The sequence below is a fragment of the Triturus cristatus genome, chromosome 2_2, assembly GCF_964204655.1.
Source record: "Triturus cristatus chromosome 2_2, aTriCri1.1, whole genome shotgun sequence".
NCBI classification, from domain to species: Eukaryota; Metazoa; Chordata; class Amphibia; order Caudata; family Salamandridae; genus Triturus; species Triturus cristatus.
In genome coordinates this window covers 715,708,765-715,725,312 of record NC_140582.1, presented here as the reverse complement: position 1 = coordinate 715,725,312, position 16,548 = coordinate 715,708,765, and the positions used below count along the sequence as shown (strand labels likewise).

Genomic DNA, 16,548 nt, shown 5'->3' with positions numbered 1-16,548 from the left:
ATACAGGCAAATGTCCAGAAATATTCACAAGAGGTCAACTCAGATAAGGGTAGACTTTGTAGATGCTTCTGTGAAGTCACTAGAAGGCTGGATCAAAGGTAACCAGGAATATGCCTATCAGGGGCTCTACAGTGTAGTGGTACAAATACACCTGCTTACAAATTGTACCTCAGACAAGTTACACCAGCATATCTAGTCATAAAGAGCTGGGGAAGATATCTGATGAGTGGGTGTGCACTAGGAAGTTCAAGATGTCCCACGGTAGTTATCACAAGAAAGGAGGACAGGCCCTTCTTCAGGAGTAAGATGGGGCCAAACATAAAAAGACAGAAACTACAAAAGAGTCCCCAAAAGATGTCCGAGGGGGTGGGGGAAAGCCCATTGCCACATTCAATTCAAAAGGAAGGGGGTACATTGGCAACAATGTTGATCCTACAAAGGCTGGGGTGTGCTATGACTGTAAACAATCAGCACACAAGAGGGGATATACTGTGTGCACCAAGAAGTCACCCACTGGTGACCATCCCAAAGTTAATGACAGTGTAGGGATGGGGTTAGACGTTGTCCCTGGGAATTGCAAGGGATACACTGAAGCCACTTTAGTTGCCATCGGTGGGGAGGAAATTTAATCTTTAGCCCACTAGCATTCCAGTATGGGAAAGTACAGGCAGTTGCCAATAACCAATGGGGTTGAAGTCCAGCCCCTGAGGGTTACAGGGCCAAGCATCTCCATGGTTATGGCCAAGCTGGCTTCCCCAGGGCAGAACATACCTGATGAGGTGCACCAGATAGTAAACTCTGCCAATGTTACAAAGTCACATCCCATAATTATGGTAGACTTTGACTGGGGAGGGGCTACTGGCCCTAAGAAAGAAGCTTTGTACCCTGCCATCACAGTGGAGTATCTGCTGGGCAATGGCCTTGAACCTTCTGCATGGGTACAGGGGGAGAGAAGGACTCATGCAGCAATGCTGGGTCTCCCTGAGTGGGCATGTGTCTCTAGTAGAGCACAGAAGGCCTTAAGGGAAAGTCAAGGCACCCTGGGGCCTGGAAAAACATACCATAGTTGAAGGCTGTGCACTGCAGAGGTTGACTGCTGCAGTGGGTTGGACACGACTGGCCGAAAGTCAGACCTTGTGGCCAAACCCCGCTGTACACGGCCATAGGCAGTGGCAGCAGGGTTTGGCTGCCTGTGACAGTTTGCATGCAGGTCTGGTCTGTGGCCAAAGGCTGTGCAACAACATGTGTTAGCTATCCGTTTTGGGAAAGGTGGAGGCCTTAGCTGCAGGTCAGGCACTGTGGGCAACCACCAAAGGTCCTGCGCAGTAGGGGTTTTCCTCCAACAGGTGGATGTGCTCCGTGGCCAACCCTGCTACTCATGACCAAAGCAGTGCGCTTCAGTGGTTGGCTGTGGGGGTTGGACTCAATCAGTATCTTGCCAAAGGCCAGTCCCTGCAGCCAACCCTTGTGATCAATCCCCAATGTGCATGACCAGAGTCCATGCACAACAGGGCCTGGCCACCTGTAGTAGGTAGAGGGCAGGGCTTTAGCTGCAGGCTACACCCTGAAGGGAAATACCTGGAGTAAGATAAAAGAAAATCCAAGAAATCCACTAAAAAAAACAAAGTTTAAAGTGGCATTATGGTTAGCTTTGGTTAGAACACCTCAACATATGTTATAAAAAGCTCAGAAATTCAGTGAAAAAACTCAGTTATAGTGAAGGGGTGCAAAACAAAATATTTAAAAATAAAACACTGAAATTTGCCGGTTGTGGTTAGATAAACTAATCCTAACTCAAAGCCCAACTCATGCATGCGTATGAGCTCACATAGGCCATCACTCATTACATGCTAAATTACAACATTGATGAAATCTCAAATTCTTATATTGATGACGTCACTAGTCAAGTCAAATAATCTTTATTCGGATAAAAATATCCATAAAAGCACAATTCATCACTACCAATGGCAAATACAATACAAGATTTAAAACATGTAAATATACAATATCATCCAATACAAATACAAAGTTACAGTAGTAAAATCACAATAAAAAGGTTGGACGAACCTGCAGAATCTAGCAGCATTAATAACAAAGTATGAGGTTTAGACCAATGTGCAAATTCAGCAGTATGTTACAGAAAAAGTGCGATAGCGTGCAATAAATCAGACAATGATGGGCATCAAGGTACAGATATAATTTAACTAAAACCCCATTTTCAATTCTACCAATACTAGCAGCTTTATCAGAATATTTAGTTACGGGCAATATTAATGACTATTATAAGAGCAAAGATAAAAGGTGAATTTCACTAGGCAGTGTTACAAAATTTGTGGCACATTAGGGTTCGTTCATGGAAGCACGTGAGCGTACCGCAGCTTGTAAAAACGTGCTTACTCGAAAAATCTAATCAACACTTTCTAGCCGTAAAATTTCAAAATATGCTAATTTGAAATCAAAGATAGCCCATGCCTTAAAATAGGGAGTTAAATACTGTTTTGTATATCTGGCATAAAATTTACAAAAAAGTAAAAAATGTAACAATGTTTGTTTACTACCAATACCGCATGGGCAACACAACTGCTCAAGGTTGCTATTAAATCCTATCGGGAAGCAAAGTGAATATTTTATACTACCATCCCTAAGGCGGAAAAGTAAGCTCCTTTTCCATCTCCCTATATTCTTCCTGAGGTATTTCTGTGGCATATGATGTTGAGTGCTCGGTACCTCCAGAAGGGGCATATACCTAACAATCGATGATTTATGGTGCTCGATGTTCTGTCTTTCTTTATGATACAGATCATACAGCGCCCCCCTAAGTGATTTTGTACTTATGCCTTCCAATGCTAATGGACATAAGAAAATATGCTCCAACTTCACACTGGCTAAACTGTTTTTAACTGCAACAAGCCAAGGTATACTACCACCCTTATCGCATTTAAGGCAATCTATAATTATTTCTTGTGTTAAAAACACAGTGGGGGTTCTGCCATAATTTTAGCCAGAATATAGCTGGACGAGACCTAATAAAATCCTCCACATAATATAGGTTCAATTCCTTGTGGCATATATAAATTGGAGATTAAATTTGAACCCCGAGAATTCTTCTACAAAATCTATTCTCTTCAATTTGGATCCCGCTACAATTTACATACCCCCAGACTTCAGCACCGTAGGTGGCCGTCGATACACATTGTGATTTATATATCTGGATTAAAGGTAACACCACTTCTGCTTGTTTTGGCTGCCGAAGACTAATTATAGAATTAACCGCTTTGGAAAGTTTGCTTCTGCTGTGGGCTACATGGACTTGCCAAGAGCCTGATTCTGAAAAAACTAAGCCCAGATAAGGAAAAGTGCCTGTGCGTGTTAGGGAACCGCTGCCCGATGTTATAGAATTAATACATTGTTTTTTCGGCCCACACATCATTATATAAGATTTTTTTAAATTAGTGCAAAGGTCCAGTTCAGCCATAAAGGACACGAACCCCGTAACTAAAGTGCGAAGTGCGTTGGGGGTGCGGCCCATGAGGACCGCATCGTCTGCATATAAAAGCACGGGGAATAATTTGCCATTAATTTTCGGTACATCATTGGTCAATTTAGACAGGGAATTATGTAATTCACTTATATAAAGAATAAGTAGTAGAGGGGCTAGAACACAGCCTTGTCTAACCCCTCTACCAATGACAATATCCCCAGAAACCTCCGCATCATTGCTTATCCTCACCCGTGCCTTTAAATATCTGTGCAAATACGCCAAAATATGGACCAAAGCCTCATCCAACCCATCATTTAAAAGAATCTCCCATAAACGTGATCTACTAACAAAATCAGAGGCTGAGGTTAAATCCATAAAACCCAAATAAAGTGGAACTTTTTGAGGGATCGTATATTTGCCCAGAATAAGATTTAAGTTCAAACACTGTTCGACAGTTCCGACATTGCTTCTAAAGCCCAGCTGACAACAATTTAAAATTTGGCTGTCTTCAGCTCATTTCCTGATCTTATTAAAGACAACCCTGCCCAAGATCTTCAAAGTATTGTCTATCAAGGAAATTGGGCGGTAACAGCTGGGATTGGATCTGTCACCTTTTTTAAAAATGGGCACAATGATACTGGTCGACCAAGTGCTCGGGATATTGGTCAGGTTATTAAAAACATTGCATAAAAGGGGAGCCCAAAAATCTGGTTCATATTTTATAAGGTCGATTGGTAGCCCATCCGAGCCTGGGGCTTTATTCCCTGTACTTTGTTTTATGGCATCCTCGACTTCAATTACAGTTATAGCAACCTTTAAAACTGGGGGGCAGGTATGACTATTAGAGATCTTTGTGGAAGCTGTGTAGATTCTGGCAAAGTGCTCCTCCCATAATTCGCTAGTTATATTATAGCTTATGGGGGTAATATTTGAGTCCATAGACCTCATGGCTTTAACTTCTTTCCAAAATCCAGTTACATCTTTAAGCGCGGCAGCACTAGCAAGGTTATACCAACGTTCTCTCAATATCTCATCTGAGCGTAGTTTAGTTGCTTTCTTATAGCAGGCTCTTAATGATCTAACTCGGGTTATATCCCTGGGTATGGCCGCTAGTGCTTCACACAGTTCTCTATTAGCCCGCGAGCATATGCCATCGAACCATCTGGGATTCTTGCTTGAGTTGGTAACAGGTCTTGAGATTATGTGTTTAATACCAACCCATAAACCACTAAAGGCCTCAATGATCTCTGCACCCAAAATGCTGCTCGATAGACACGTCTCTACCAGTAGGGGATACGATTTTATCATGCGTGCGAATAGGGCTTTATTATCTATGCCTTTCCAAATCACTCTAAGTTTGTCAGTTGATGCCTCCAAATGTTTAGCCCCTATTTCCCTTTGGGTGACGTCACTAATTAAGTTTTGTTTTCTAACCATAACTTCTATCTTGTGTAATTTCCCAATATATATTTACAATATTACTGTAAAAGATGTTTCGGAAAAGCAATTTTAGCAAAAGATGTTTTACAAAACAATGTTATCACACTGACTCTGACAGATGCAATAAAATCCCCAACCGGTATTTGCATTTTCGACTGAACACAGTGACCATTTCCACTTCGTAGAGCAAGAGTCACTTTAGCTGAGGTGTGCCAAGACGAAGTGACTTAGACTTTATACACAACATGATGATCAGACATATTACACTTAGCAATGGATGTGAGTTGAAGGACTCATTATCCTGTCGAAGAGACTATACTAAACAAACCTATATTCTGCAATAATAATAAACAGCCTATACATGCTACAATACATGTTGTGACATATAGCAGATTGTACGAAGATGAAGACTATGCTTACTGTTAAAGGTTGTGACGTATGCATCTCCAATGCTGATATAACCCATCTCACTGAAGAGACCAATCCTCTCCATGTCTGTCTTTCCTCCTCCAGCCATGGTTTGTCGATAATGTATCAACTGCCGCAAGCAAGAAATCTAGTGGCTGTTCCTTATTTTCCTTTTATGCGTCGTCCTCCTCATAATATAGGCACCTAAGAGGGTTTAAGATATTCTGTCACACAAGATATATTAAGACATTTAGATCATTACAAAGTGTGTCACATTTCTAAAATATTCTTTGAAAATGTGAATAATTTACCAAACTATCGTTGTTTACAAGTTGAATAAGTGTTGTATAACAAGTTTGCACTCCACTGCTTTTTGGCTACGTCCACGTTATACAAATACCACATACATACATAAATACATAATACATAATACATAATACATAAATAGATTATTGTGTCTACAACCAATAAATATGGCTACCGGTTGAAGAACGCGAGCATGCGGTGAAAACAGATTTGGTCCTGCAAATCAAGCTACGTTGCAAACTCCTGACTGCGTAGGGAGGCTGCGGCCACTATGGGCCTGATTACGAGTTTGGCGGTGCGGGGAGGCACGGGCGGGTACGATGGATCACCAAACTCGTAATCAGGCCCTTATCCATTGCCATGAAATAGTTCTTGCTGGGCCTTGTCCTAGAGAAAAAAGAAACGGCTGAGACGAAAACTCACATTACTTCACCTTCTTTCGGTTAACAGGAGGATAGCTGTTAAATGGCTTCGCAGTTACTTACCTACTTACCTTCTTTTGCTGGTTGGTTCAAGGACATGGTGGAATAAACTACAGAGGAAGAGGTGTATATGAAGAAGGTGTGATCTGATGAGCGACTAGCTAATGATGTAATTGCATGGGTAGCTATGACTCAAGTGCTGTCTGACCCACCTGATACTAGGCCAGCTTGAATCAGTGGAATGTTGAATTGTTACCACGTACATTGTTAGACATTGGGTTCTTGGTAGAAGTGGGAGTGAGTCCTGTTCAAGCAAGCACCACAGTCCTAGTCAGGGTGTTTGTTGTAAACTAAACCTGGCGCTGAACCCTCTGGTAACATGGACACAAGCAGTCAGGCTTAACTTGGGAGCAATGTGTAAAGTATTTATGCAACACAACAGAAATAAAGTGAAAACACAATACAAAAACGGTCCCAAACAGATTTAGAAAAATTGAGTATATTTTAATAAATAAAAGTACACCAAAACAACAAAAGTTTAATCAGTAGATCTTAACATATGCAATTTTAAAGTATTAAAAAACAATATTGAATGCGAAGTGGGTCGCACACCGCTCGTCATACTAGCAAATAGCCCCATAGGATTCTGGAGAATGTAGTGACAGCGGCGGGTACACCTATGCCACGAGTGTAAAGTTTAAAATGCCATCCCTGGACACGTGTTTCGAGGTAATTGCCTCTCGTCAGCAGGGAGCAGGACCGTATGCGGGGTGCCAAGTAGACTGCCAAAAAATAAAATCAGGTATAGTACCTCTCAAGGCGCGCGGGTGCGGGATCCGGGCTCGTCAACCCAATAGCTCAGGGAGCTTTAAATACAAAATGCGAAGTGGGTCGCACACCGCTCGTCATACTAGCAAATAGCCCCATAGGATTCTGGAGAATGTAGTGACAGCGGCGGGTACACCTATGCCACGAGTGTAAAGTTTAAAATGCCATCCCTGGACACGTGTTTCGAGGTAATTGCCTCTCGTCAGCAGGGAGCAGGACCGTATGCGGGGTGCCAAGTAGACTGCCAAAAAATAAAATCAGGTATAGTACCTCTCAAGGCGCGCGGGTGCGGGATCCGGGCTCGTCAACCCAATAGCTCAGGGAGCTTTAAATACAAAATGCGAAGTGGGTCGCACACCGCTCGTCATACTAGCAAATAGCCCCATAGGATTCTGGAGAATGTAGTGACAGCGGCGGGTACACCTATGCCACGAGTGTAAAGTTTAAAATGCCATCCCTGGACACGTGTTTCGAGGTAATTGCCTCTCGTCAGCAGGGAGCAGGACCGTATGCGGGGTGCCAACGGGCTGACGAGCCTTGGACCTGCACCTGCGCGCCATGAGAGGTACTTCACCTGTTTTAATTACATTTTGGCAGTCCACGCGGCACCCCTTTACACTGACCTGCTCCCTGCTGACGAGAGGCAACTACCTCGAAACACGTGTCCAGGGATGGCTAATGCAACACATACTTTTCTACATACATCGTGGCATAGGCGTACTCGCCGTCGCCACTACATCTACCACAGTTCCTTGGGGCAACTTGCTGGTGTGACGAGCAGAGTGCGACCAACTTTTGAATCATTTAAAAAACAATATTGCTTAGAAATGAAAAGCGCCAAAATACTCGGAGTCGGGCTGAAGCCGATAAGTTCAAGCCGGGCACATGGGAATCGTGTCGCCGTCGAGGACCAAGGTAGGCCTGGTGAGAGTTACCTTTCGGGCTGGGTGCCAAAAATGCAAGAGTTCACAGAGTTGAGAGCACCGCAAGGCAATGGCTTCTCACCATCGGAGTCGCTTGTCGTTGGAGTCGAAAGGGGCTGCAGCCACGGCGTTGGAGCTAAAGTGGGCGTTGGACCGGGGTCGCTGTTGTCGGTGTTGGACAGGAGCCACTGGGCATCGGAGCAGCTTGATCCGTGGATCGGGGACCACCTTGGAACCGGAGCTATTGAGGGCCGCAGCTGTCATCTGAGTCAGACAGGGGGCCGCTGGACTTTGGAACCAATTGTAGACTTTGATCGAAGCTGGCGCGTCAGGACCTTTGGAAGTCGCCAATCGGAGTCGCTTCAGAGCCGGAGTCAGAGATATTGGTGCTACTCTGCATCGCTTGGTGTCGATGAGCAGAAACTTGCAGGAATTGCAGGAAGGAGCACCCTCTAACACTACCCAAGGGTCCTGGACCTTTAGAACAGATAAGGGGGTCAGGACTCACCCATTCAGAGGCAGAAAAGCAGCAAGGCCAGTTTCTAATCAAGAAAAGAAGGCGAGGCCTCTGGAACTTGTAGTCCTGAACGTTCAAGCAGGGAAACAGCCCACTGGTTCTTGGAGTCACTCAGGAGTCTTGGAAGAGAGAGAGGAGGTTCAGTCTCTCATGCAGCAAGGCAAACAGCTGTGCAGTCTTGTCTTCTGGTTTGGTTTCCAGTTCAAAGATGATCTGAGGCAGTCTCTGAGATGGGTCTTTTATCCAGGTGCAAACCTTTGAAGTGGAGGGCAGAGGATTTTTATACGGTTCTGACTAATTAAGTAGGACTGTGTATTTGGACAACATAAGCTGCAGAATATGGGAACTCAGTTCACACATACTATCAGAAAATGATGGCCTGGTTCCTAGATAGCTCACAGTGCCCCATCTAAACCCCTAACCTTTCCAGGGTACCAGATGGTATCAGCAACCTCGAACATGACCACTCTCCCACAGTAAATTGACAATAGTAATCTTTGGCTTATACTATGTGTTGTACACTTTTTGAATAATTCTATGCACTTTTGTAATAATTATTTTGATGCTGCTTTTCTTTTTTTAAAAGGACAAGTGGGAAGGGAAGGGAAAGAAAAGAGGAGTAAAAACGAAGGGAAAAAAGGGGAAAGGAAAAAGGAAACAAAATGTGAGTAGAGGAAATATGAAAAGGTTGGGGACGAAAACCCACTAGCATTGTTTTTACATATATGAAAAGAGGTTACCATGGATATAAGGAACTTACAATTGAATTTGTTTATTTTGTACTAGAACAATTAATTGTGCTTTGTATGATCTTTTGCCACTCTTTAGTCCTCAAGGAAATTGTGGAAACATATCTACCCTTTACCCTTTCATTGTTGTGTTTTGCATGCCCAAGGTAAAACCTAAAAAAGGTATGACTACGGCTATTCAAACATTTATTGATAGGATCGTATTCTTGTACAGAAAGAGTGAGCTGCAATTATTAGGCAGATGAAACAAAACATTGTAACAGCATTACAAGAATGGTGAAACAGATAAACAGTGCAACCATTATAACATTACTATATGATTATACTCCCACCTAACACTATCTATTCTATCGAGAGCATAGTGGGAATACCCTCTGCCAGTTCCATTGGGATAACCTAACCCCCCATACGGAGTATGATGTGTCAGGAAGCAGGCCTTTGTAGAACAGGCTATCGTCCTTTGCAGGATAGAGGTCAGAGCCAGCTGGACTGCATTTCAGTCACAGTGTATCCCACTCCAGGACAATCCCAGCAGAAGTGCTCCTCTATCAAAGGTAGCACACAGGGTGTTCATGTAATAAACACATCATTCCAATCACACTATGTCAAAGGTGCAGAGCTGATGCAAATGGTGTGTCTGGAGCCTTAAAGCTGTCTCCAACCGGGCAACCAAATACAAGGGAATTGCGTTCTACATGCCTAGACTTGGACAGAGTGTACAAATAACATGATAATAATGCTTACCAAGAAATGAACTTCATGTATAATAGTTTCTCAGTACATTAAAGTGTAAGTGTAAAACATGTAAAAAGTCACGATTACATAAAGACGTCAAGCTAAAAAGTGAAACTAAAATGGAGACTCTGAGCGGGCCCTCTTGTAAAAAACAATAGTATAGACACCAAGACCTGCCCTGAGCAGTTATTCTCCCCTCCCTCAGAGGTGCCAATATGTCTGGCCCCTGGTGTGTTGGTCATTGTGCGAGTGTGAAGATAGGACATTGAAATGTAAGTAGTGAGTGTCAGCTCCAACCCTTAGTCTACCCCAAGTGTTCACCACTCAGCACAACCAGCCCCTATTGTCTAGTGTCTGGTTCCAATTCACAGCCCAGGGAGACAGTCATTAGCATGCCGGTCAGGGAGACCACACGAAGGCAGGGCCTCAGAGACTGGAGGCAGAAAAATACCAACTTTCTAAAAGTGGTATTTTTAACATTAGGAGCTAAAATCCAACTTTTACAATAAAGAGGATTTAAAATTCTAATGCAAGTAAGAGTAAGCATTATTTCTCTAGCTGCTCCCATTCTAATTCTAGCCTTTATTGGTTTGTACAAAGGAGAATCAGTGTTAGTCTATAAGAGAGCCAGGCCTTGCAACAGTGAAAGTCGAATTTGGGAGATCTTCACTGTTAGGACATGTAAAACTTAAAATAAATATTTCCTACTTTTTTACTACACATACTACTCTGAGCTGAAAGGGCCTACTCTAGGGGTGACTTACATGTATTAAAAAATAAGGGTTAGGGCTTGGTAGGTGTTGATCCTGCCAAGTTGAAATAGTAGTTTTAAAACTACATTGCAGGCTGCAGGAGTGCAGGCCTGAGACGTAGGTTTAGGGCTACAGTGGTGGGTGGCACAATAATTGTTGCAGCCCACTAGTAGCATTTTATTTACAGGCCCTGGGTACCACAGTACCGCTTACTAGGGACTTGTTAGTAAATTAATTGTGCCAAACAGGCATATACCAATTGCATCATGTCTAGGGAAGAGAGCACACGCACCTTAGCACTGATTAGCAGTGAAAAGGTGTGCAGAGTTCTAAACCAACAAAAACGAATTCAGCAACAAAAAGGAACAAAAGGCAACAAGCATTTGCAATGCAATAGGTCTTGCATTTATAAGAGTTTGAGCTATTGGCATTGTAAAATTACAATGCCTTTTATTTATGTTTTGGTTTTAAAACAAATAAAAGGCATTGTCATTTACAATGTCAGTAGAATAAACTTGCATAAAAGCAGTGTGCGGCATGCAGCAGTGTGCGGCGTGCAGCAGTGTGCGGCGTGCAGCAGTGTGCGGCGTGCAGCAGTGCGCGGCGTGCAGCAGTGTTTCGTGCAGCAGTGTGCGGCGTGCAGCAGTGTGCGGCGTGCAGCAGTGTGTTGGTAGCTGGTGGCAAATGGAATGCGCGTGGTTGTGAGCGTAACCGCCACCCGATCCGCCGGGGAAGCCTTTGGGAGCATTTTCTGAAGCCCCTACATAAGTCTCGCTGAGCGATCCTGTACGCGATAGCCAGGCGAGACCTCAAAACAGGCAGTAAGGCATAATCACCAAAATACTTTGAAAGTCTTATCACAGCACAAGCAGCATCAGGTCTCTCAACGCAGGAGCAGAGATAGCTAACAGTGGGGTTAGTTGCTGCCCATGTAGGTAAAGTGAACGCAGCACTTTAATGTGAAACAATATTGTGTTATGTTGTACATGAATAGTGTTTTACTTTTTATGTCTGAAAATTACAAGTATGTGAACAACTCCATAATTGTTGTTGCATTCTCCACAACCAAGATGTCATCAGTCTGGAGGACAATAATTAGTTGAGGAACTTAAGGGCACCTTTTGCAGTTGTGCATCTGTGCAAGTAATACAGATTTTTTTTTAAACCCGAAAGCAGAATGTTGGAAAATAGTAGAATAAAATGCTGGCAAGTTTGTATGCAGAAGGGCATTATCTGAAGGATTCCGTTTTGGTCTTTTGGTTAAAGTGAGCTTGGAAAACAGTATTGTTTCTGATTAAAAAAGGGCCACCGAAAAAAAGATACTATCTTGTAAACCATATCTACAAATTATACAATGTGTGTGTTTGTTGGAGGTTTGGGCTCGACCTGGCTCTGAGCAAAAAAATATTGCATTTTATATGTGCCAAAATATGTAAAGGATAATTTAAACAGGAGCAACAATGTCTTTTTGAATAAATGCAACATTTTTGGGTGCAATAATCGACAACCAATTCGACTCTCTGTGCGAGAAAGAATGCCTTCATATGTTTGACGGCTTTGTTAAAAGGTTGAAAGCCCCGACCTACGCGTGACACTATCAGAGCACGCTCCCACCCCCTGCAGACATACAAAGGCTGCTCTGCCCTCAGGACACATCTCCTGGTAAAACAACAGCAATTATAATGAGGGATGACACTTAAAAGGATATTGGGGGCCAGGCCACGGTCGGAGCACCTCCCTCGGCATCCACTCGCGCAGGGCCACCAGATCAAAGGGATCCCAGCCACAACAAAAGGTAAATGTAACCGGATAATGCGAGTTTTACATGCATGCTAAATCCACGACTTTAAAAAAGTACGTTCAATTAATTGTCATAAACTGAGCTGGTAAACAGATTGGTGGTTAGCCTTGGTGTTGTGTTTGTTTAATGTAAGACACTTTTCAGTGAAACCTAAAGGACAGCATCTAACCTAGTTTGTTTTTTCTTCAGCTAAAAATGGAATGTTCAATAAAAAGTAAAAAGGATGATACACCCCTGAAAGAACACGGATCCTGCTCTGGTAGCATTGCATTAATGAAAAATCAATGCAGTGCTGTTCTCCAGATTCAAATCTAAGTACTATAGCCTAAAGGTAGGCGATAACTGAACACAACTACACCTAGCTTATGATTTGAGGGCCCAAACTGTGGCCAGAAAATCTACAGATGAGCAAGAGCCGTTCGGTGGAGGGAAGTGAATAACAAATACCGAAAAAACAAAAATAAAAAAATTAAAATGACGGGTGGGTGAAGAAACAGATGTGAAGGGAATGAAGCACGGAAAGAACGTGGAGGGTGCCGGTAGCAAGTATTTGCTGGGGGGGGGGGGGGGCGGAGAGAGACCGACCTGTAAAGCACATGCACAGAGGACTAAAGCAAAAAAAAAAGCACCATAAAAATGAGCAGTGAGAGAAGAGAAGGCAGCCAATCAATCAGAGTGATGGTAAGGGGCTATGCTACAGGTGAGAGACAAACGAGCTTTTTAAAAAAAAAAAAACTATGGAATAAGGAACAGGCAAAAGAGAGAAATAATAAAGCCAACCAATTGTAAGAAACGTGTGGGCTGCAGGCCCTTTATATTCTTGCTAAGCCCACAATATGTCTTTAGTTTCAAGTTTTTTAAAGTTGCATTTAAAGTAATCCCCTTAGGATACTGCTCCTTTGTTTAACGATAAAACGGCTCCCCAGCTTAACGCGCCCACTAAAATAAACGAGGAGGGAGTGGGAGTGGGGGCAGGCACAGTGGTGCGGGCCGCAGTTGTAAAAGGCAGGGAGAGGGTGAGATTGAGAAAGGGAAAGATAGGGATCAAAGGAAACAAGAAGGGGGTGGCAAATGGTGTGCACTTTGATGTCCTCAGTGGCCGCGCGGCTCACTGAGGACATCAAAGCAAGTGATCAAGCAGTGCTTTTCAGGCTGCCAAATGGTGCGCGCGCCCGGCGCACATGCACTGTATTTGGAGGCCTGAAAAGCCACTGTTTGCACTTCCAAAACTCGCTTACTATAAGTCTCGCCAGAGCAGCGCTAAAGCGCTGTCTCAGCCGAGACCTAAAAAGGTCTGGGGAGTGACCACTCAAATGATTTTCGGTCCAACATATATGAATACAGACATTAGCACATTGCTATTATGATTACAGGATTCAGTTTGGGTCAGAATGGGTGAAATGTTGAGGGCCTATTTGAAATACAATCTATATAGCTGTTGTTTTGCTGCTCCTTGGTAGGTACTAGTCTGGGATGTGCAGGCCACTGAGGACAAATGTTCCTGTGAAGGACGATTTGTGAGCAGACAATTTTGTTTCGCTTAGTTACTATAGGGAATCAACTACTGTACTGGTTTGTTACTTTGCTGAATATGTTGTGTGTATGGATTAATATCATTTTGTGCTATTCTTGTCAGCTATATAATGTACCTTTACTTAAAAAATAAAGTGGCAGTGGCAATCACGGGTGACCCTAAACAAGGGAGGCTGAGTAAACCACCCAACAGTGGGAAGAGTAGAATGTGTTATTTTTGGCTCAAGGGGGGGTTTGTTCCTGTGTGGGCCAAGTTGTAGAGGGCCACACAGGAGGAGAGTAGGTTAAGGGAATTTGGGGAGTACGAAAACTAACTCTCACCAGCACATTCAAAGTAGGATGATGAATCAATCGGCAGATTATGACAAGTGGAATTTAAGAATATGTCCGTAATAGTGAGCTCTTGGAATGTTAAGGGGATAAATAGTCCCATTAGGAGACAGATAATAAGGTCCTATTCAAAACAGAAGCACTCCCAAATCAAAATGCTGCAGGAAAACGAATTGACAATAAAAGAACACGAGAAACACTGTATGAAGTGTGGAGGAAAGCTTTGGTATGCCTCATTTAAATCTCCTGCAAGAGCTGTGGCACTCTTGGTTGCAAAAACACTGGCTCTACAAGCAAAGGCCACATTTCGGGAACCCCGATGCCAAAACTGTAGGGGTCATTCAAAACATCATTACTCCATTACTTGGTGGATGCAGACGCTATCCACAAAGGATACAAAAATCTAAACATTATATGCAATTTAAACATTTGATGACCTGATTAAAGAGTTCATGTCCTAACCACATCAAATAAGAAGTAATACAATTTATTCACATACTCTCACAAATAGATTCCACAATAATTAGACATGCATCTACAGTGAAACATTGTTGTTTGTTATATTTTACTGCCGCACGTTCCTGGTCTAGCACATTGGCCTTCCCCATGGTTTTTTCCCCCATATAAATATAGGGGTGGCCGAACACTGAATGGGCAGCAGACACATTTATTGAACACGTATGCACCTAATGTGGACTCAACCAAAATTCTTTGAGGACCTGATGAAACTATTGGCACCATATGCTCACTATACTATATTGTGGATGGGGGGGACTTCAACTGTGCCCTAGATAGGTATCTGGACAGTTCTACGGCGAGAACCAGGTCACAAGGTTTTGGAGGTCTCAAAACTAAGATACAAGGAGCTTCTCTTATTATTCATCCCCACACAATTGTTTTTCCAGAATCGATCATACACTTGTGCATCCATGAAGCACAACTGAATTTGATAGAAGCGAATATTTAGATTGCATGTTGTCAGATCATGCTCCTCTCTTGATACATTGGGTTGGAGGGGGGGAGGGGGGTTCTTACAGTGGCAGGTCCCAGGTGGAGATTCCAGGAGAGGTCAATACAAGATCGTCCCTATATAGGAGAAATTAGGTAGGTTATTAGAGAGTATTTCTGGATAAATACAGGCACAGTGATGAAAGGAATCAAAACCCTAATTTAGCTTCAGATACTAATCATTTTGTTCATTGTTCTGTTTTACCTGTCTCTCACCAAGAAACTGCGAAGCATTATTATCGTGTAAAGACGGAATTTTGTATGAGGCTGTTTAAATGTGTGGTTAAAGTGTATGTATAAATTGCACATTTTTTCTGGTAAATTCAGCCTGCTTTGAAAAAAGGTTTAAATGTGGTATGACTTTTAAGTGTTTTTTTCCTCCTGCACAATGTGTGTTTCTGGGAACCTTCATTACCTGGATATTTAGCAGGAAACTCAGAGCACCAGAGGATGTTCCAAACTTAGATTTGTGTAGGTAGCGTGACTGCTAGAGTCACGAAAATAGGAAAGCTGTGCTCTGAGGAAGTGTGTGATTATGAAATAGAAGACTGGGTAGCAAAGAACGGAAGAGGAAGAAGCTTTTTTTCTATTGTTAACTATTGTATTACAGTTATGGCTGCTTGCCAAAAATAGTATCATAAGAATGGACTAGCAGCGTGTGTAATTTGAGACTGACTCGTGCTTCTCTTATGGTGCAGTCTCTCTCCCAGCTGTTTCATTTTGTGCATATGCAATAAACGTGCTTGCCCCCCCCTTTGTTACAGATGTGGCGATTAATCATTTTTGCTACATAAAGGATTTTACCAGACATTGAGGCAGAGCCAGCCAGGAGATCCCCTTTGATCTGGCCTGCCGCTGGGGAGGTTTCCCTTTGGACAACTCATTTAGTCGTGCACCATACGAGGAGGATGACAGACACCCATTGAGATGAAAGATCTGGTTTTTGGACGACGGGGGTAATCGGTTTGGGGGACATCTGTAGCGGCCAGATAAGGTAGGAAAAAAAGGGCGATCGTGGATTCCTTGTGAATTGATCCACAAATGTTACAAACGGAAATATGTATTTAGTTAATCCTGGCAGACCTTTGTTTCGGAATCATCAGAGAGGGAGTGAGAGAGAAGTAAATGTGTTTTGTTGATCCCGACAGACCTTTGTTTAGAAATCGTCAGAGAAATAGATGTGTTTTTAGTTAAATTTGGCAGACAGTTTTTTTATCTTTTGGAATTATTAGAGAAATAGCAATTATATGAGAAGTATATCCTGACAGTTTGAATATGGAAAACGTCAGAGAGAGAAAAAGTGGAATATATGTAT

The 16,548-nt window shown here is 42.9% G+C and overlaps 1 protein-coding gene across 3 annotated transcripts in view; it reads right to left on the bottom strand.

Moving 5' to 3' along the window:
- CFAP96 (cilia and flagella associated protein 96) overlaps positions 1 to 16,548 on the bottom strand; it is a 262,999-nt gene that overhangs the window by 216,475 nt on the left and 29,976 nt on the right. For all 3 annotated transcript variants that reach the window (XM_085641942.1, XM_085641943.1, XM_085641944.1), the window contains exon 2: positions 5,342 to 5,533. In XM_085641942.1, the coding sequence (XP_085498068.1) occupies positions 5,342 to 5,438 (97 nt within the window). In that variant the 5' untranslated portion in view covers positions 5,439 to 5,533. The remainder of the gene's footprint in view (positions 1 to 5,341; positions 5,534 to 16,548) is intronic.